At 42.3% G+C, this 19,030-nt stretch overlaps 1 protein-coding gene across 2 annotated transcripts; it reads right to left on the reverse strand.

Moving 5' to 3' along the window:
* Positions 1 to 9,838: 9,838 nt before the first annotated feature.
* On the reverse strand, positions 9,839 to 18,616 carry CCDC28A (coiled-coil domain containing 28A). 2 transcript variants are annotated; one of them, XM_030446825.1, is made up of 6 exons: positions 18,541 to 18,616; positions 17,523 to 17,717; positions 15,664 to 15,827; positions 14,574 to 14,728; positions 13,937 to 13,959; positions 9,839 to 10,616 (listed from the first exon to the last, which is right to left on the reverse strand). In XM_030446825.1, the coding sequence occupies exons 2-6, from the start codon at positions 17,678 to 17,680 to the stop codon at positions 10,562 to 10,564; spliced, it is 555 nt and encodes a 184-aa protein (XP_030302685.1). In that variant the 5' UTR covers positions 17,681 to 17,717; positions 18,541 to 18,616; the 3' UTR covers positions 9,839 to 10,561. The 2 variants fall into 2 exon arrangements, with proteins under 2 accessions (XP_030302685.1, XP_030302686.1); XM_030446826.1 differs by lacking the exon at positions 18,541 to 18,616 and adding an exon at positions 18,467 to 18,507.
* Positions 18,617 to 19,030: the final 414 nt, after the last annotated feature.

Below are 19,030 nucleotides of genomic sequence, written 5' to 3' on the forward strand. Positions count from 1 at the left end.
TGGATGGGGTGTGCTGTCTTTCTGGTCTATGTTTAAAAGTTGGGTTACTCTCCTGGGTTCAGCTATGCCAAGAGTTTGTCTTGAGATGCAACTTTCTGAATACCTTAGTCTGAATCACTGCTTCAGCAGTGTATGATTTCACAGGAGACATTGAAGGAAATATTTTTTGGATCCCTTATGGTATCATAGGAGTGTGTTTCTTTAAGCTGCTATGGAATTCAGCTTTCCATTCTAAGTGCTGTTGTGTCTTATTTTGCAGGTCTTTTTGAACTGATGGAAAGCTTCAGTTCAGTCTAAGTATGAAAACACAGTGTGCGTTTTGATAAAAAGTTCATTAAAGGATTTTTTAAGAAGTTGTTCTTCATTGTGTCGAATGTTCAGAATATTCAGGAGTCATGTGCCTCCAAATTTGACCTGTCTCTTCTGTTGTGCCTTCCTGCCTGTGGATGAAGAGTGCTGCAGTTTACAGCAAACCCCTCTCCTAGAGCTCCAGTTCCATCATCAGTCACTGCCCTCATGAATGAACTCAGTCACCTGCATTCTGATCAGATGGAGTTAGGAGACTGTAGAAGAGTCGAGGTTATTTTTCTGTAAAAGGGTACTTGAAAGGAATATATTCCTTAGTTTGCTCTGCACTGTGAGTATAAAGTAGTGTTGAAGCAAGAAAATTTCCATGGCAGAGAAGTCATGTGTCATTTTGTCAAAATTAGGAGGGTGATTATTTTGGTGTATTCTATGGTTTTTACCACATTGCTTCCATAAATGGTCTCGCAGACTAAGAAATACTCTAAAACTGTAATCTCAGAACTTTTAATGATAAAAATATTAAATGTTGTTTTATGATTTTTCTTTAATCCATTTCTTCTGCAGCCTATTTAAATAATGGAGTCCTTTGAAGTTAGAATTTCCTTTTTGCAAATAGCTGTGCGTGTAGAACAGCAGGAAAATTTTTGTTCTGCATGTGAAAAATTTTATCCAATGACTTATGCAGGATGGAATTTCAACTGCAATAGGAAAGCCTTATTCTTTTCTTTTAGTTCCTGTAGGATTTTTTTATGCTACATTAAAATAGATGGAAAGTCATGACAGAAATTGAAACATTTTTTGTTGCAGTGCTATCTGAATAGTCTTAACCTGAAATGCTCATTTTTTTCTGACATGCTCTTGTTTCTTCGAGTGCATTGCAGTTTCAGATGTTCAAAATAAATGTGTTTTTCTTTCTTGGCACTTGTTTAACTCTGGGCTTTAGTCTGGTATATCAGAATTTTCCATATTCTGGCCTTTGGCTTAGTGCTGCAGTGTTGCATTGGTCAGAGCAGTCAGAATAATTGCAAACTATTCTTTTTCTTTATTTCCCTCGGGTCCTGGTCTTCCAGTTTGTGGAAGAACTTTGTTTTTTCATGTTCTGTTTTTTGTTGTAGTACTGTATGTTGGAGGTCTTGTACTCACCTGGTATTTCTAAGTAGGAGGGGAGAAAATTTATGATCTGTTACAATTATTAACTTCTTAAGAGTCAAAATTTAGATTGAATGTTGGCCATTAGAACTGTCAAATGGAGATTTTTTTTGACTTGGAGCTCTCTTGGAAGTGTGCCACAATTCATAATGCAAAGCCCTATTTCAGCAAAGTTCAAGTGCTAATGCAGAAATCTGCCACATCAGGTGTCATTGCAGACCCAGAGCCACTGTCAGTTACCATACTTTAGATTGTGTTATCTTTTGCTGCTGCAGATTGTCATGAAAGAAAAATGACAGCCTTCCAGGGATAGATGGGTGAAAAGCCAGCAGTATAAACAAAACGTGTAACAGCTCCAAGCAGCATTACAGCTTCCAGTCACTTGGTGATGGAGACTCAGCAGCTCTTTAGAGAAGGTTAGTTACTAGCTACTGGCTTAGTTACTTAATTACTGTCTTAGTTGTAAGGTCATGTTGTCAGAGAAGATGGCTTGAACATTCTCATGACTTTAGATGCTGCTTTCTGTGGAACGAAATAAACAATTTTCACATGGCTCTTGTGAGCAGCTCCCTGGCAGGCTTGGTTCTTGTGTTTGCTGTGTCTTCATCCTAAAATCTTGAGTTACTTGTTTCAGACATGAACTTTAAAATAGAAGGTTTGTGACTGGTAGAGCTTTAGAACATTAAGAGAATAGAGTAGAGAATTGATTTACGCAGCTTGAAAAGAGAGATTATTTTTTTTAACACTTGTATAGTTGTAAAACATAAGAATGATGGCCTTATAATTGAAAAGTTCTGCAGTTGCTGAGATACAATTATCCCTTCAATGTAGAAACCCTGAAAAAAGCTTATGTTCTTTACTAAGCAAGTACAGGGTAACCTATTGAATCAACAGCCTAAACTTGAGTTTAAAACCATATAGCAGCCCTTGCCATCAGTGAAATACTTTATTAAAACATTTTAGATTTTGTCCTACAGTAGCTCAGATGATATAGTGAAAATGTCATGGCAATGGTGTTTGAAGGACTTTTCATTCTGAAATTAAATAATAAATAAAATTAATAAAATGATGCTGTTAACTCATTAGTGTTATATTTCCATAGTGTTAGGTTCTAAGAGCTAAAACAGCATCACTTCAAGTTTCACTTTGTTCTGCTGATGGTCTAAATAACAATGATTTGTAAAACATTTACCTGTAGATTTTTTTGTTTGCTTGTTTGAGCAGAGGACAAGAACAATAGAGAACTGAATTCAAGATAAGGATTCTTTTGTTGTTAAAAGTATACAAATCAAGATTATGTATTCATTGAGGCATTCAGCTGTGAATTCCACTCACAAACTCCACAATACAAATGGCCTCTAGGCACCTGCTTGGCAAAAAGTAGCACTTGCAATGCAAGTACTGGTCTGTGTATTTCTATGTTTATTTTCCTGCTCATTTTCGTCTTCCAATGTTTACCTAGTAAGCTGTAGCTTAAAATATACAGAAAACAATATAAAGTAATTTCAGTTCTTACAGACTGTGTCTAGTGATTTACACATTAATCTTGTTTATCCTGTGGTTAGTCCTGTCTTCAGAGATACCTTATTTTCTTATATTCTGTTTGAGAATTAAATATTAACTTTTTTTTGCACCTAAGTAGGAAATGTATTAAAGTGTATTAAGCTTTTAAAATTATTAATTGGTCTGGCTACTATAGTTTCTGCTGCCAGTTTCATTTACTATTGCAGTTTTCATTTACTATTGAAGGTTCAACTTTTCTGAAAGAAAAAAACTTCATTAGCTAATAATGTGGACTTGCAGATTAGGAACCTAGGGAGTTCAGCCACTGTTTTTTATACCATGTCTTAGTTAGTTTAATAGAGAAAGCCTTCTCCAGTGCTGTTGTCGTATGGGGGTCTGGGAGTTTAAAAATACATTTGTGAGGTTTTTAAAGTACAAGGGAAATGATTAGCAGAAATTTGTAAATCCACACTTGGAGCTTTCATCTTCTCCCAAGACAGATTTAGCCCAAGAGGCTACAACTTTGAAATGTGTGTGACAAATAAGAAATTACTATCAAAATTTCCATTTCCGATGAGCAAGCCCCTTGAGTGTGAGGCCGCTTCAAGAGGATCAAGTTGTTTTGTTTTTATTTTAATACCCATCTAAATCCATAGCTGTATGTTTAAATCAGATCTTCTGAGGTAGTTTGTAAGAACGATTGTTTCAGGCCTATCTGAAACCTAGAAGTCTGGTGCTTCCAGTCATTGCCTGGCCTTAGTAACCAGGTTTTGTGACAACTTCTCTATAACCTTCTTAGCCTAAAACCTTTGTGGCTTCCATTAAAGATGATGTATTGTGCATCTACTGCAAGTACTTGTGGCACAGAAGACAACAATTACTGCTGCATCAGAAGGCAAAGATGTATCAGCTGGTTAATTAGTTTGAAGAAAGAAGTTGAGCTCCTCCATCGAGGAGTTTGTGCACCAAAAGCCAAATCACGTAAGCACGGATCTTTGCAGTTTTGATGCTGTTTCTTATGTGCAGTTATCCTTATCGTTGCATATTGCAAGTTGCTTTATATTTTGTGTTGAAATTATCTGCAGTAGTCTGAACATCTAGAGCATTGTTTTTAAGAGTGAACCAGTCTGTTTCTCTGCTGTCAGATTAACACAGGTATATCCTTTGTTAATGCTGAAAGGATGTAATTTGGAGTACTTCTTTTCCTGCGAGCTTTTAACAATTGTAAATAACTTCTGCAAGATGGTGTAGCAATAGTAGCACATTCTAAGAGCAAAGAAGCAAAGGGGCAGCTACAAAACATTCTGGCTGATCTGCAGCTTATTTGCACTCCCTGTAACAATCAGTAGCCTGTCCCAGTGCCTCGCTATGAGCCAGCTGAAGGCCAGGATTGTGCTTAGCTTGCTGGGCTTTTTCGATGCAGGTCTAATAAAAATATCTACTCTCTGTTTGCAGTGCAGTTGTTACATGGGGCCTGCTCTGATGTCTCGTTCCTGCTATGAAATGTTTTACACAGCACACTGGTACTTCTGGGCACTCAGCTGGGGATGTGGTATGTATTCGTTCACATTAAATATTCCCACTTTTTTGCAGTGAGTGAAGAGGGCTGTGATAAGCCCATGTTTTGTGATGACAGCAGAAAGATTATACAAAGCTTTAGACCACTGATAGTGAATTTTATTCCTTGTGATTAGAGGAGAATGAATTTCCTGTATTGATAGCTGAAATGTGTTGGGTGTCAGTAATCCTGAACAGCCTCTGAACTTGGGAGTTTGCTCATGGACAGAACAGATTCACGTATGTGACACGAACAGATCACTTTATGTGACATTTGGCATGAAGTGCCAGCTTTGATTGCATGAGGTGTGATTAAATGAAAGCACTTTTAGAAGAAACACCTCTTCATGCAGTAAGCCTGCTGGCATCCTCCAGTGCTGTGGGGTAGTCTGGGCCAAATTTGGCTGCCATCTTTAAGAAGTGAGCTCTGTGTCCTGCTTCCCCATGAGAGGGAACTTCCTGCAACTCCTTTCTAGAAAAACAGAGCTTCAAAGCACCTGGTACACCTACAACAGTTGTTGGTATTTATACAAGGGAATAGTTGGGGAAATCATCCATGTGAATGAGGTTTTGATTTGGCGTAAGAAACTGGAGGCTTTGTGTGGACAAAGCATTGCCATAACTCCTCCTGTCCTAGAGCAGGGTTTGGGTTTTATTGTCTTTTGTATGAAATGTGCAATTTCCTTCATTTTTTTAATGTGAAAGGTTAGAGTATAACTTGTGCAAAAATCATGAACCAGGGTTTGAAGAAATTAAAAAAATTAGACATCCTCAATTCTCTGCTTTGGGAAGATGAATTTTTTAAATTCTTTCAAATTTCTGTTATGAATGGAACTAAAAGTACAAATGTGTGTCTCGAGAGCTGAGAACGAAAAATGCTTCAGAATCCCCATAAATACACTGTGTTAAAGGTGAAATACTTTGGCTTGCAACATAACCATGATGAACTGGTAATGATGGGATACAGAATAGGTATTCACAGTCAATATCCATCATAGAATCATAGAATTGGCTGGGTTGGAATCTCATAGATCATCGAGTCCAACCCTTGAACCACCATTGCGGTTGCTAGACTATGGCACTGAGTGCCACATCCAGTCTCTTTAAATATCTCCAGGGACAGAGAATCCACTACTTCCCTGGGCAGCCCATTCCAATGCTTGATCACTCTCTCCGTAAAGAAATTCTTTCTAATATCTAACCTAAACTTCCCCTGGCACAACTTAAGACCGTGCCCTCTTGTCTTGCTGAAAGTCATTTGGCAAAAGAGCCCAGCCCCCACCTGGCTACACCCTCCTTTCAGGTAGTTGTAGACAGCGATGAGGTCTCCCCTGAGCCGCCTCTTTAGGCTGAACAGCCCCAGCTCCCTCAGCCTCTCCTCATAGGACTTGTGCTCGAGTCCCTTCACCAGCCTGGTTGCCTTCCTTTGGACCTACTCCAGGACCTCGATATCCTTCCTGAACTGAGGGGCCCAGAACTGGACATAGTACTCGAGGTGTGGCCTCACCAGGGCTGAGTACAGGGGCAGAATCACTTCCTTGGACCTGCTGGCCACACTGTTCCTGATATAGGCCAGGATGCCATTGGCCTTCTTGGCCACCTGGGCACACTGCTGGCTCATGTTCAGCTTCCTGTCAATCCAGACTCCCAGGTCCCTTTCTGCCTGGCTGCTCTCCAGCCACTCTGTGCCCAGCCTGGAGCTCCCCATGGGGTTGTTGTGGCCAAAGTGCAGGACCCAGCACTTGGCCGTGTTGAACCTCATCCCGTTGGAATCAGCCCAACTCTCCAGTCTGTCCAGGTCCCTCTGCAGAGCCCTCCTGCCTTCGAGTTGGTCCACACTTCCTCCCAGCTTGGTGTCATCTGCGAATTTGCTGATGATGGACTCAATCCCTTCGTCTAAGTCGTTGATAAAGAATTAAACAGAACTGGGCCCAATACTGATCCCTGGGGGACACCACTAGTGACTGGCTGCCAACTGGATGCAGCCCCGTTCAGCACCACTCTCTGGGCCTGGCCCTCCAGCCAGTTCCTAACCCAGCACAGGGTGCTCCTGTCCAAGCTGTGGGCTGACAGCTTTTTCAGGAGGATGCTGTGGGAGATGGTGTCAAACGCTTTGCTGAAGTCCAGGTAGACCACATCCACAGCCTTCCCCTCATCCACCAGGCGGGTCACCTGATCATAAAAGGAGATTAGGTTGGTCAGGCATGACCTGCCCTTCCTAAACCTGTGCTGGCTGGGTCTGATCCCTTGCCCATCCTGCAGGTGCTGTGTGATTGCACTGAGGATGATTTGTTCCATGACCCTGCCAGGCACTGAGGTCAGGCTGACGGGCCTGTAGTTTCCTGGGTCCTCTTTCCGGCCCTTTTTGTGGATTGGCGTGACATTCGCCAACTTCCAATCATCTGGGATGTCCCCAGTGAGCCAGGACTGTTGGTAGATGATAGAGAGAGGCTTGGCAAGCTCTTCTGCCAGCTCTCTCATCACCCTTGGGTGGATCCCATCCGGTCCCATAGACTTGTGGGGATCCAAGCAGCTCAACAGGTCACTGACTGTGTCCTTCAGGATTACAGGGGGGCTGTTTAGATTCATGTCACCTTCTATAAGCTCCAGAAGGCATCTGTCCTCAGGGCAACCTGTCTTTCTGTTGAAAACTGAGGTAAAGAAGGTGTTAAATACCTCAGCCTTTTCTTCATCTTTGACGACTATATTCCCACCCGTGTCCAGTAAAGAATGGATGTTTTCCTTGCACCTCCTTTTGCTGCTGATGTATCTGTAGAAGGACTTTTTGTTATCCTTCACAGAGGTGGCGAGATTCCGTTCACATTGTGCCTTTGTCTCTCTGATTTTCTTTCGACATGACTTAACTATATTCCTAAATTTCTCCTCAGTAGTTAGCCCTTTTTTCCATAATTGGTAGGCCGTCCTCTTAACCCTAATTTCTTTCAGAGTCTCCCTGTTCAGCCAGACCGGTCGTCTTCCCCGCCGGCTCGCCTTTCAGCACACTGGGACAGCCTGTTCCTGTGCTTTCAAAACTTGCTCCTTGAAATATGTCCATCCCTCCTGGACCCCTCTGTTTTCAAGGGCTGTTTCCCAGGGTATACTCTGAACAAGCCTTCTGAATAGGCCAAAGTCTGCCCTCCGGAAGTCCAACATAGAGGTTTTATTGACGACCCTCCTTGTATCCCTGAATATTGAAAACTTTATTATTTCGTGATCGCTAAGTCCCAGGCGATCACCGACCACCACATCTCCCACCAGCTCTTCTCTGTTTGTGAAAATAACATATAAAAATGTGACATAGTTGTGAAGTCTTAGTATGTTGCATGTGATTTATAAGACTAACATGCCACTGAATTCCACAGTAAATAGCCCCAATTTCTTACTGATAGAACTCAACTTCCAGGTCATGAGCCAAATTTATCCAGTTGGTTTTGGTTTTTTTTTTTTTACTTTGTCCTCATGGGTTTTCTTCTCGGTTACTACAGTTGTAACCCGTAACCTGCTGAACACTAATACAATCAGGTCAGTAGGCCTTGATAAATTTACATTTCTGTTCCTTTACACAAATGAGAATTTCAAGACACAACCCAGCATGGGTACTTCAGCATTTGCACACATCAGAGACACAGGAAAGAGCATCTTCTTTTTAACACTGCGTCCCTTTATCAGTGTTAGTTCAGGCCAGGAAACATCAATGTTAATACACTTTTATCTCCTTAAACAACTCTTTAGGAAACAAGGTAACAATAAAGAAGCTCATTTCCTGCAGCCACCTTACTATATTTGTAATTACAAAAGACTGTCGCAACTATGTTACAGTTGATCCTTTTCGTGTGAGAGCCTAGAAATAGTTTCTTGCCACCTAAAGGGAAGCTCCGTCTCTAAAATATCTTGCTTCTTGCATGAATCTAAGAGATAGTGAGCTTACATCATTAATGGGTTGTGTGAAAGATGCACATTTGTATTCAGGAGGAGATAAGAATTTTAATTCCTTAATTAGTTGCAATTAATGCATTATTTGTGACTTGAGTTTCTGTGGGTTCAAGGTGTTTGAAGAAAAAGGTTCTAATTCTTGTGTAATTCCAGACAGCTGTAACTGTTTATGTCTGTATCTTGAATTATACCTATGGTGTTACATACTTGCATAGTAATTTGGAGATCAAGATATGCAACAGACCACATACAAGATGTTTTTGAAATCATATGCAGAGTTAGATGACAGAGCCTCACAAGGAAGAATTATTATCTCTATCATAGAATAGCTTAAACAATGAAAACTACTGGTTAAAAGTGTGTTTTGAGACCAGCATGCATTACACAACACTGTCCTGCACTAGCAACAAGTGGTTAGTGAGGGCATAGCTCTCCTCCTGAACCAGAATGAACAGCAAGAATGTAATTCTGCTTATAAATGCAGCTCTGCTTGCAACCACAACTCCTATCATACTTTGAGGCATGAGGCTAAACCACGCTGCATTTTGCTTGACATTTGAAAGTCTGCACAGAAACAAAGCCACAGTGCTAACAGGGAGATAGTACTGCACAGAAGAGGGTAATTGCCCAGTTATTGCTTAAAGAGTTTGGGGGTAAAAAAAAAAAAAAAAAAAAACCAGCCTTGGCTTCATTTTTTGAGAAGCATGTAGTATTCCAGTTCTCCTGATTTGTCTTTGAATTTCACATCTTCCCAGCAACAGGCTGGGACTTGGAGGGATTTTTACCAGCATGCAAAACTCATCATCTCATCACAGGAGATAAGTCATCTAAAGAAAAGTCCAGCTGGGATCCCTAAATGGTTCATTAATCATTGATATTTGCCTGATAGGTGAGGCAGGGAATAACAGTACATGAGGCTGAATTTGTAGCTAGAGCACACACATTGGTGGTTAAATGATCTTTCTATCCCCAGCTGCAGAGTGCAGATGTGGCACTACGTGTGATTCCAAAAGGAGTTGCAGCTAATGGAACCCACAACTACATCTTGTGGCTGAAGAAGCATCTTCTCCAAAGATGCTGAGCAAAATGCACCTTTGTTCCCTGGCCACATGCCCACTTTGGAAAGATAAAAGCTTTGATTTCAAATAGAAGGATAAAGATTTCATTTTTGTGTGCAGTAAGTGTATACAACATAGCATCTGAATCTATTACCTTTAAAAACAAATATAAATCTAGAACCAAAGGCATAGTTTGATGCACTAGGAAATTCTGGATCTAAAACCAGCCTCATTTTACATTAATGCAGAATTTTTTTTCTCTGAGTGGGAACACAAAGATCATAACAATTGATGTCAGGTTACTTAAAATATAGGAATGACTACAAAATTACATATACTGCTTTTATTGAATAATAACTATCTACCCTATTTTCAAATTTCACAATACTTAATTATGTGGACTACTAGCATGTATGCTAGTTCTAATTTAGTGACACTTTATAAATTATTCACAGTTAGGAAAAAAAGTAAACTCTGCAAACATTCAATTCAGACCATTCAAAATTTGTATCATCTTCACACAGATGAACAGATAGCAGCTTCTCTAAATGAAACATCATATATTTAAACTGATTTACTTTATTAGCAATAAATTATTTTGTGGCATTACTGATCAACAAAACACTAAAGATATAGAGTGCAGATTGTCTACTTACTGACATGACTTTACATGATTGCTACCTTCATGAAAACTGGAGAAATGCTAATGAACTTATATACATATAACTTTCAACCATATGAACAACACAGAACAGAAGAACTGTACTTTCAAATTTCCCCAATTTGTCTATTTAAATTAAGGCAATAATAAAAAGTATAGCATCACAGTAACCTATTTAAAACTCCAGATACTGAGTCCTGACGTAATGAAGTGCTCAGAGGAATGTGTAAAAATAAACACTTGAATTTTCACTTTGATTCCTAATTGTGTAAAATTAAAACAGAACAGAACAAAAACAACCCAAAACCACAAAAACCCAGCTGTTCAAGATTCCGCTGTCAGGAAAAACAAAAGAAAAGCTTCTGGGAGAATCCAAACTGACAAAGCTGTTCTATCAGCCCGTGGCACTATTTGGAATATCTTGAGCATCTGCTAAATGTAGTTTTTGGCTGAATCAAACCATTAAGGAATAACATTTTTCACATATAAATAAGTTATAAACAAGATAGCAGTGTTACACAAAGCTGTGCTTAGTCCTGTGACAGATCTATGGCAGTCCAGGTGAATTCAGTTCTATTAAATCCTATGCTAGTTTTCAGCCAGTAGATTAATCTTCCTCAATGAGACTTAAGCATTACACACCTCCAGAAATAGCTGCCCCTGCCCTGGAAGTGTTCAAGGTCAGGCTGGATGGGGCCTTGAGCAACCTGGTCTGGGGGGAGGTGTCCCTGCCCATGCAGGGGGGTTGGAACTGGATGATCTTGAAGGTTCCTTCCAGCCTCAGCGATTCTATGATCAAACAGTGTGGAAGATTATTACTATTATTAAGCAATATTATTATCACATTCCACTTGGGTTCTTCATGAGAACTGGCCTTAAACAGCTTTACACAGAATGTAGACACCAGTGCAGTATCTTAAATCCCAAACCCTAGTCCCACCTTAGTGCACACAAAGTGTGTAACATCAGGAATAACTACACTCCAGTATAAACTGAATGCAACCCTCCTCAGCTGCTTTCTTATCTTATCAAAACCATGATGTAACAGACAAGCCCAAGACATTTAGCTTTATAACCTTCTGAGTGGGCAAAGAACACATATTTATTCACTTACTAAAGCTCCACTCAAGTATGTGACTCAACCATAGTCTGATTCTAGAAATAAATTACATCAGTCCACTATTCACAGTGAAATAAGTGATAAACAGCTGCACATACAAGAGATAATACGATTCACCCCTCAGTGGGACAGAACACTTCTGAATGCTACAGAAGGAATATTACTATGTATGTTTATTCCAGAATGTCTTAGCAACAGACCCTGCTTCTGGCAGGCTTTGCCATCAACTGTCAACATGTTGTCTAAAGTGGTACATGCTAGCTAAATAAATCACCCTATTAAAAAACAGCCTGTAATTAAGTGCTAAGATCCAGTAATGTACACAGTGGAATTGGAATGGGCTGCCCAGGGAAGTAGTGAATCCTCCGTCCCTGGAGATATTTAAAAAGAGACTGGATGTGGCACTCAGTGCCATGGTCTGGTAACCGCAGTGGTGGTTCAAGGGTTGGACTCGATGATCTATGAGGTCCCTTCCAACCCAGCCAATTCTATGATTCTATGTTCTCCATGTCCAGAAGCAAAATATATCGACAAAGAGGAAGGCAGGGAAGAATGCTAGGAGACCTGCCTGAATGAACAAGGAGCTCCTTGGACACACTGTCACACAAAAAGAAACTCCACAAGGAATGGAAGAAAGGACATCTAGAATGGGGGGTGTATGAGGTAGCTGTCCAAGCAGCAAGAGACCTGGTTAGAAAAGCCAAAGCTCAGTTAGAACTAAATCTAGCCAGGGAGATCAAGGGGAATAGCAAAAATTTCTATAGTTATATTAATGGTAAAAGTAAGACTAGGGAAGGTGTGAGCCCCTCAGAAAGGGAACGGGAGAAACAGTGACAAGTGACTTGGAGAAGGCTGAGGTTCTCAATGACTTCTTTACTTCAGTCTTCACTGGCAAGGGCTCCAGTCACACTCCCAAAGTCACAGAAGACAATGGCAAGGGTTGGAAGGCAGAACTGCCCATGTGAAGATCAGGTTCCTGACCATCTGAAGAACCTGGAAATGTACAAGTCCATGGGACCCGATAGGATACACCCACGGGTACTGAGGGAACAGGGGGATGTGGTTGCTAAACTGCTGTCCACCATATTGCAAAAGTCCTGGCAGTCTGGTGAAGTCCCCACTGACTGGAAAAGGGGAAATATAACCCCCATTTTCAAAAAGGGAAAGGAGGATCCAGAGAACCATAGGCCAGTCAGTCTGACCTTTGTGCCCGGTAAGATCATGGAACAGATCCTCCTGAAAGCACTGCTGATGCACAAGAAATAATTAAGAAATAATTGATTGGGTATAATCAACACGGCTTCACCAAGGGCAAATTATGCCTGACAAACTTTGTGGCCTTCTATGCAAAGGTCACAACATCAACAGACAAGGGAAGAGCAACCAACATCATTTATCTGGACCTGAGCAAAATCTTTGACACTGTCCTACGTGACATCTTGGTCTCCAAGCTGGTAAAAATGGGTTTGATGGAAGGACCACTTGATTGATATAGAACTGGCTTGATGGCTGCACCCAAGGAGTGGCTGTCAGTGGGTCCATGTTCGAGTGGAGGCCAGTGACAAGTGGAAACCCCCAAGGATCAGTGTTGGGACTGGTCTTGTTTGACATCTTTATTGGCGACATGGATGGTGGCACTGAGTGCACGTTGGACAACAGTGGTGCCATCCAAAAGGACCTTCACAGGCTGGAGAGGTGGGCCCATGGCAACCTCATGAAGTTCAACAAGACCAAGTGCAAGGTCCTGCATCTGTGCAGAGGCAATCCCAAGCACTGATATGGGCTGGGCAGTGACTGGCTTGAGAGCAGCCCTGAGGAAAAGGAGTTGGGGTGCTGGTGGATGAGAAGTTCAACATGAGCCTTCAGTGTATATTTGCAGCCCAGAAAGCCAACCAGATCCTTGGCTGCATCAACAGAAGCATGGCCAGCAGGTTAAGGGAGGTGATTCTGCCCCTCTACTCTGCTCCCATGAGACCCCATCTGGAGTACTGTGTCCAGTTCTGGAACCCCTGCTACAAGAAAGAATAGACATGCTGGAGCATGTCCAGAGAAGGGTCATGAGGATGATCAGAGGGCTGGAGCAGCTCTTCTATGAAGACACTGAGAGAGTTGGGGTTATTAAGTCTGGAGAGGAGAAGGCTCTGAGGAGACCTTACTGTAGCCTTCCAGTATCTGAAGGGGGCTACAAGAAAGCTGGTGAGGGACTTTTTAGGATATTGGGTAGGGACAGGACATTGGGGGAATGGATTCAAACTAGAGGAGGGTAGATTTAGGTTGGATATTCGGAAAAAGTTCTTTACCATGAGGGTGGTGAAACACAGGAACAGGTTGCCCAGAGAAGTGGTGGAAGCCTGGAAGTTTTAAAGGCCAGGCTGGACAGGGCTTTGAGCAACCTGATCTAATTGGGAGGTGTCCCTGAACATGCCAGGGGGGTTGGAACTATGTGATCTTTTAAGTTCCCCTCCAACCCAGAAAATTCTATGATTCTAACCTGAAATCCACAGAGTATTACATAATTAATTTATAAGAAAGGATGTTATTGAAGGGATTTAACTCTTGTGAAAACACCAGTTACTAGGGACATACTGCAATTTGATTACAGTAAACAATAATTATAATGCAAAATAGACATTTATCAAAAAAGGATACATAGATGAATTCAGTTCTTCTAGCTGCAAAATAAATGTAGAAAGTATCAGAAATGGTATTTCTGTCAAACAAATTATGCTAATATGATTACATAAATACATTGAAATGATAAAGGAAGTTATTAATAGTTTGGGCTGAAATGGATGATTTTATAACAAAAAGGAAAGCAAGCCTACACTGAATTTTACACTAACAGAGCTAAGTCTCAAATTAAGTTTAAATCTGCCAATCTTGGGAAGCTTGAAGAAATTTTAAGAGTTTCAGGTTTTATTAAAGAGTAAAAGCACACACTAAAAGCATAGAATATACAGATACAAAATTGTTGTGTGTGGTTTTCCCCAGATATAAGAGGATGGGCCACAGGGAAAATGGTCATAGTTTATTGGTACATTGGCTGTCTCTGAACAGGCTTACATCCTCAGACAGTCTACAGCTAGCCTGCTCTGCTCCCCAAAGCAAGCAGCAGCCTATAAAAAAGAAAAGGAGGTCTTGTGTTTTCTCAAAAGCAAGGTAAGGGCAAGGCTTACATCTTGGTTCATTACAGAGCCATCTTCTCCACTGCCCACCCAGTAGTGGTGGTTTCCTGAGCCAACTGCTGTGTGCAAAATCCTGTGTGTTCTGCCTTCTCAATACTTACATCTGACAGCAGCCTATCCAGGTTGGAGTCACTGGCTAGTTTTCTTTTATCTTCAGGGAGTTCTTCCAGCTCCCCATAGAGCTCCAGATGGAGGCGAGCCAGTTTCTCCTGCATGCTCCTCACATGCTCCATCTGTTCTATGGAACATTCATTTCCTAAAAGGATGAGCAACAGCTTTATCTAGTGAAACCTGGGAGAGTAAATGGAGGTGTAAAGATGCACAGTTTTTATATCAGAGGAGAGGAATTTAAACATCAAATTTACAAGTTAATTTGTTTTCTCAATAATTTCTTGTGTCACTACTGAGGTTTGTCATCCTGCCTGGTGCTATGTTGTGCTGAACTCATGATAACCACCATATGTTTTAAACTGGTTTATGGAATACACGTTTAGGAAGTTAAGGAAGGCCCTGTATTTTTAAATTTAAATGTGATCACTAATTTTAAATTTAAATATGATCATTAGTTCTGATGAAACTTGGGGATTCCATTCTTGTTTTATAGAACAGAGTATTTTCAGGTTCTCTTGTAAAACTGGTGTGGAATTAAGAACGCGAATATGCAGCTTTCTATGCAGTAGAAGGAAAAAATGGAAGTAGAAGAGTGTCATCTTTTTTCTGAAACCTTCATCAGCAGTAAGAATAGCAAGATGCTATAAGACAAAAGAGTAAGCTGGATAAAATGCAGCTTGCATTGGATTACATCAGAGTAGCTACCAACAGTCTGAAGTGTTAATATCCTGCAAAAATAGCTGCTAAATACAGTTACTTCTTGTTATTCCTCTACTATCAGAAATAGATTACTTTAACCTTGGTCTCTTAAATCCATAAGCCCAGGTTCTGCCTTTGGTATGCCATGCTGGAACCAACAATGAACTGGCATATGAATCATTTCACAGTAAGACAACCTTGCAATAGGACTATAATTTAAAATTGCAGTAAGATCTGTTAAGTTACATTAAACCTCATTTAATATAGCAGATGCACAGTGTGACAAACTGGCAGGCTGTCCATACAGCACACTTGTCTGCAAACGGTACCATTGTATGACTGTAAAAACAACTACTGGGTACTTACAGCTCATGAACTTACCAAATGCTTGTAGTTTGCCAGAGTGGAAGTCATTCAGGAGACTCAGAAGTCCCCGTTCCATTTCTTGAACATCTGATACATCTGTGAGAAACGAATGCTGGATTGGTGCTGCCTGTGCCCCTTTTGCTTCCCCTCCTGGGGGTTTGGCTTTCTCTTTTATTACTCTGAAAAAAATAATTATACAAAAAGATTACATTCTACTTTCACTGAGAATCTTAAATGCAAGATAAGTGTAACTGAGACTTAAAAATGAAAGGGAAAATACATAATTCGTAGTCCAGTCACTCCTTTTAAGTTAAAAAAAGGGATCACCAGTTTGTTTTAAGAATAAAGAACAACATCACTATCTTTGTGGTTTGATACTGCAAAATGAAGGATTCCAACAGTCTGCTTTTCTGCTAGAAAAGGTAGAAGGTAGAAAACATCAACAGAGCCCCTGTATGTAATGTCCTTTTTAATCATCTGAAGAGGGCCATTTCCCAACAACAACACATGGCACATGGGGCATTAGCTACATGAAATCACTCAGAAAGCATCTGCAAACTCTTTAAAACAGAGAAAAATCCTTAGCAATCATACGCTCCTGTTGTTGCAAACACCTATAGACTGCAACCACTGTGGAAAACAAGTTACTACAACCTATGCAGAAAGGTGACCTTGCCTACAGATAAATTTCCCTAGAGCTCCTTCCCACCTTCAAATAACATGACCAAGATGATTAAGGGAGTGGAACACCTCCCTTATGAGGAAAGGCTGAGGGAGCTCCTGGAGCACAGCCAGTTCTGTATGAATATAAGGAAGATTTTTTTCACTATGAGGGTGACAGAGCACTGGAACAGGCTGCCCAGGGAGGGTGTGGAGTCTCCTTCCCTGGAGACATTAATTCAAAGCCTACCTGAATGTGTTCCTGTGTGACTGCTGTAGGTGACCCTGCTCTGGCTTGATGATCTTTCAAGGTCCCTTCCAACCCCTAACTTTCTATGATTCTATGGTATTTTCCCTGAAAAAAATGTATAGACTTTACATTGCAGTAATTCTTTAATCATCAGGCCCTTCAAACAGGCCATCTATGTCCACAGCTCAATACTTAGTCTTCAGCTAATACCTACAGGTCGATATCTTTGGCTGCCTATCTCTAGGCATTTTACTTTTTACTAACATTTTACTTTAAAATCCCTCTTCACTCATTTAGCCACTGTATATGCCAGGGCTGAGAAACAAATTTTCTAACAAGCAGAAAAATTAACATTCTCAAACTCAAGTTGTCAATGATACGCAAACTATTCCAAACTGGTACTTTCTGAAGAGCTGAATGCCTCTCTCTGCACACGAGTATGTCCTGAGAGCTCCTGCTGCCCCTACTGATAGGCACCCAAACAGAGAACACCCAGAAATTCCAGTTCCAGCTCATCCTGTTCAATTTACAAACTTCATTTCCCGTTCTACTTGCCAATTCCAACCTTGTGGTCATGTAGTACTGTATTTGTTCCTCAAAGCTGTACTTCTGGGGCTCTGCTATCTCCACATCTGCTATATTTCATCACCCAACCATCTCTCATCTGTCACATCAAGCTACCATCTCTTCAGCAGAACTGTTAACAGGATGAGTCTACGTCATTGTGTAACATTTTATAAAGCTTACAAGAAGAGCATCGAGCACCTTCCTTTTCTGTAAAATCATTGTTGTGTTGCATTAAACACAAACTTTTACTAAAAAAGACGAGGCATCAAAAATTTTCACAAGTCTGAAGCTCACTCTTTTCATTCTGTCCCAGCCAGTCTAAACACCCTTTAGACTGAGTATTGGCAGGTTTCTGGCTCTCCCTTCCACTAAGCTTGCAAGATGGTCCCAAGCTTACCGCTTTAACTTTGGTTTCTGTACTGCAGGCTGGGGTGCAGGATTTGAAAAGGCTGTACTTTTACTGACGGGCACCGAGTTTTTCTTGGAGCTAGCAACCTGAGCAGGGTGACTGGTAGATGATTTGGGGCTCCTCCTCTTGATTTTCCTTTCTTCCATTTCTTCCAACTTACTTCATCTAGACTAACTCCTTGCCCTCCAAAGGGGAGAAAAAAGCAGTAAAAAACATCCATTAAAACGAAAGCAGGTCAACAGTGCATGAAAATATAGCTTCAAAGATGAGCTGTCATTCATTTCTGCAAACAAGAGATTCCGGTTCTCAGAAGCTGCCCAGGCCTGCCTGATTAGCAAAACAGACAGGAATTAAAATCTTACCCATCAGTATCTGCTGAAAGGTACCTCAAAATTATCAGAGGTTTTGTGTCCCATGGACTCCTGCTAGAAAACACTGTGACTACGTAAGTCCAGGCCAACCAAATTTCTGATAAATGATGGTGGCACGGGGATGCTACGAGTCATCACTGCCAATGGCAGTGGCATTGCCTCCTCTAAAGGGAGAGGCAACGGCCTTGTCAAAACTCAGTTGCTGCCGCCTTATTATTGCTGGTACCCGTATTATCGATGGGTGCTACCCAGTAGTACACACACCAGATCCCTGCTATTCTCTCTGCTGTTACTGGGTGCTGCCCCATCACCTCGCCTGGCGAATCGCCTCCTCCGAAATCCATCACCCCAAGGAGGCGCCAGCAGGTACCGGTGAGGCACCATCGCTGGCTACCGAGGGCCGCTTCCCCGCTGCGGGCCCACCGCCTGCACCTCCTGCTGTGACCACCCCCGCCTCCCGTCCTCAGCCACTGACGGTCACTGCCATGCGTCGACAGTTCCAAAGCAGGGAGCCCCGGGACTCCGCCTGCCGCCCCCCAGCCCCTTCCCAACCGCCCTCACCGTCCCCCCGCCGCCCGTCAAACGCCTGCCGGACCGCGAGCCCCGCCCCCCCTTCGGGCCCCGCCTCCCGGTACCTTGGAGAGGGGGAAGGCCCCACCCCCTGCAGCCTCTCCCGGACCCCTCCGGGCCTGGCCGGGCTCCCACTCCTCCCTCCCCCTCGGAAGCGTCAGGCTCCGGCCGCCGCGCAGGCCACATGACGGCGAGTGAGGGCGGAGCGGCCCCGCATTCTGGGATGCATTCTGGGAGACATTGGAGGCCCCGAGCGGGGCCGGCTACTACAGTCCCCAGAACCCCCCGCGGCAAGGGACGTGCACCGGGCGCCGGGAGGGGCCGAGCTCTTCCCTTGCGCATGCGCGAGAACCGCGATTCCACCTACCCCGACAGCACCCCCTGTGCGCGCACGAAGGCGGGGGGAGCCGGTGCGGCCGTTGACGACCGTTAACGACCGTTAACAGCTGAAAGGCGTGGGGAGGCAGCACCAGGAGGAGTAGCAGAGGTGGCTGGTACCACAATTGTTTCATACAATCATAGAATCGGCTGGGTTGGAAGGGACCTCTGACATCA

This window comes from Calypte anna, chromosome 3 (assembly GCF_003957555.1).
Source record: "Calypte anna isolate BGI_N300 chromosome 3, bCalAnn1_v1.p, whole genome shotgun sequence".
Classification (NCBI taxonomy): domain Eukaryota; kingdom Metazoa; phylum Chordata; class Aves; order Apodiformes; family Trochilidae; genus Calypte; species Calypte anna.

What these genes read in the sequence shown, in the direction of transcription:
- CCDC28A (XM_030446825.1), bottom strand. Translation starts at nt 17,680, where the DNA reads ATGGAAGAAAGGAAAATCAAGAGGAGGAGCCCCAAATCATCTACCAGT. An exon ending in TGGCAAACTACAAGCATTTG is followed by an intron (nt 14,729 to 15,663) that starts GTAAGTTCATGA and finishes TCATCCTTTTAG; the next exon opens with GAAATGAATGTTCCATAGAA. An exon ending in TGGATAGGCTGCTGTCAGAT is followed by an intron (nt 13,960 to 14,573) that starts GTAAGTATTGAG and finishes TTTATTTTGCAG; the next exon opens with CTAGAAGAACTGAATTCATC.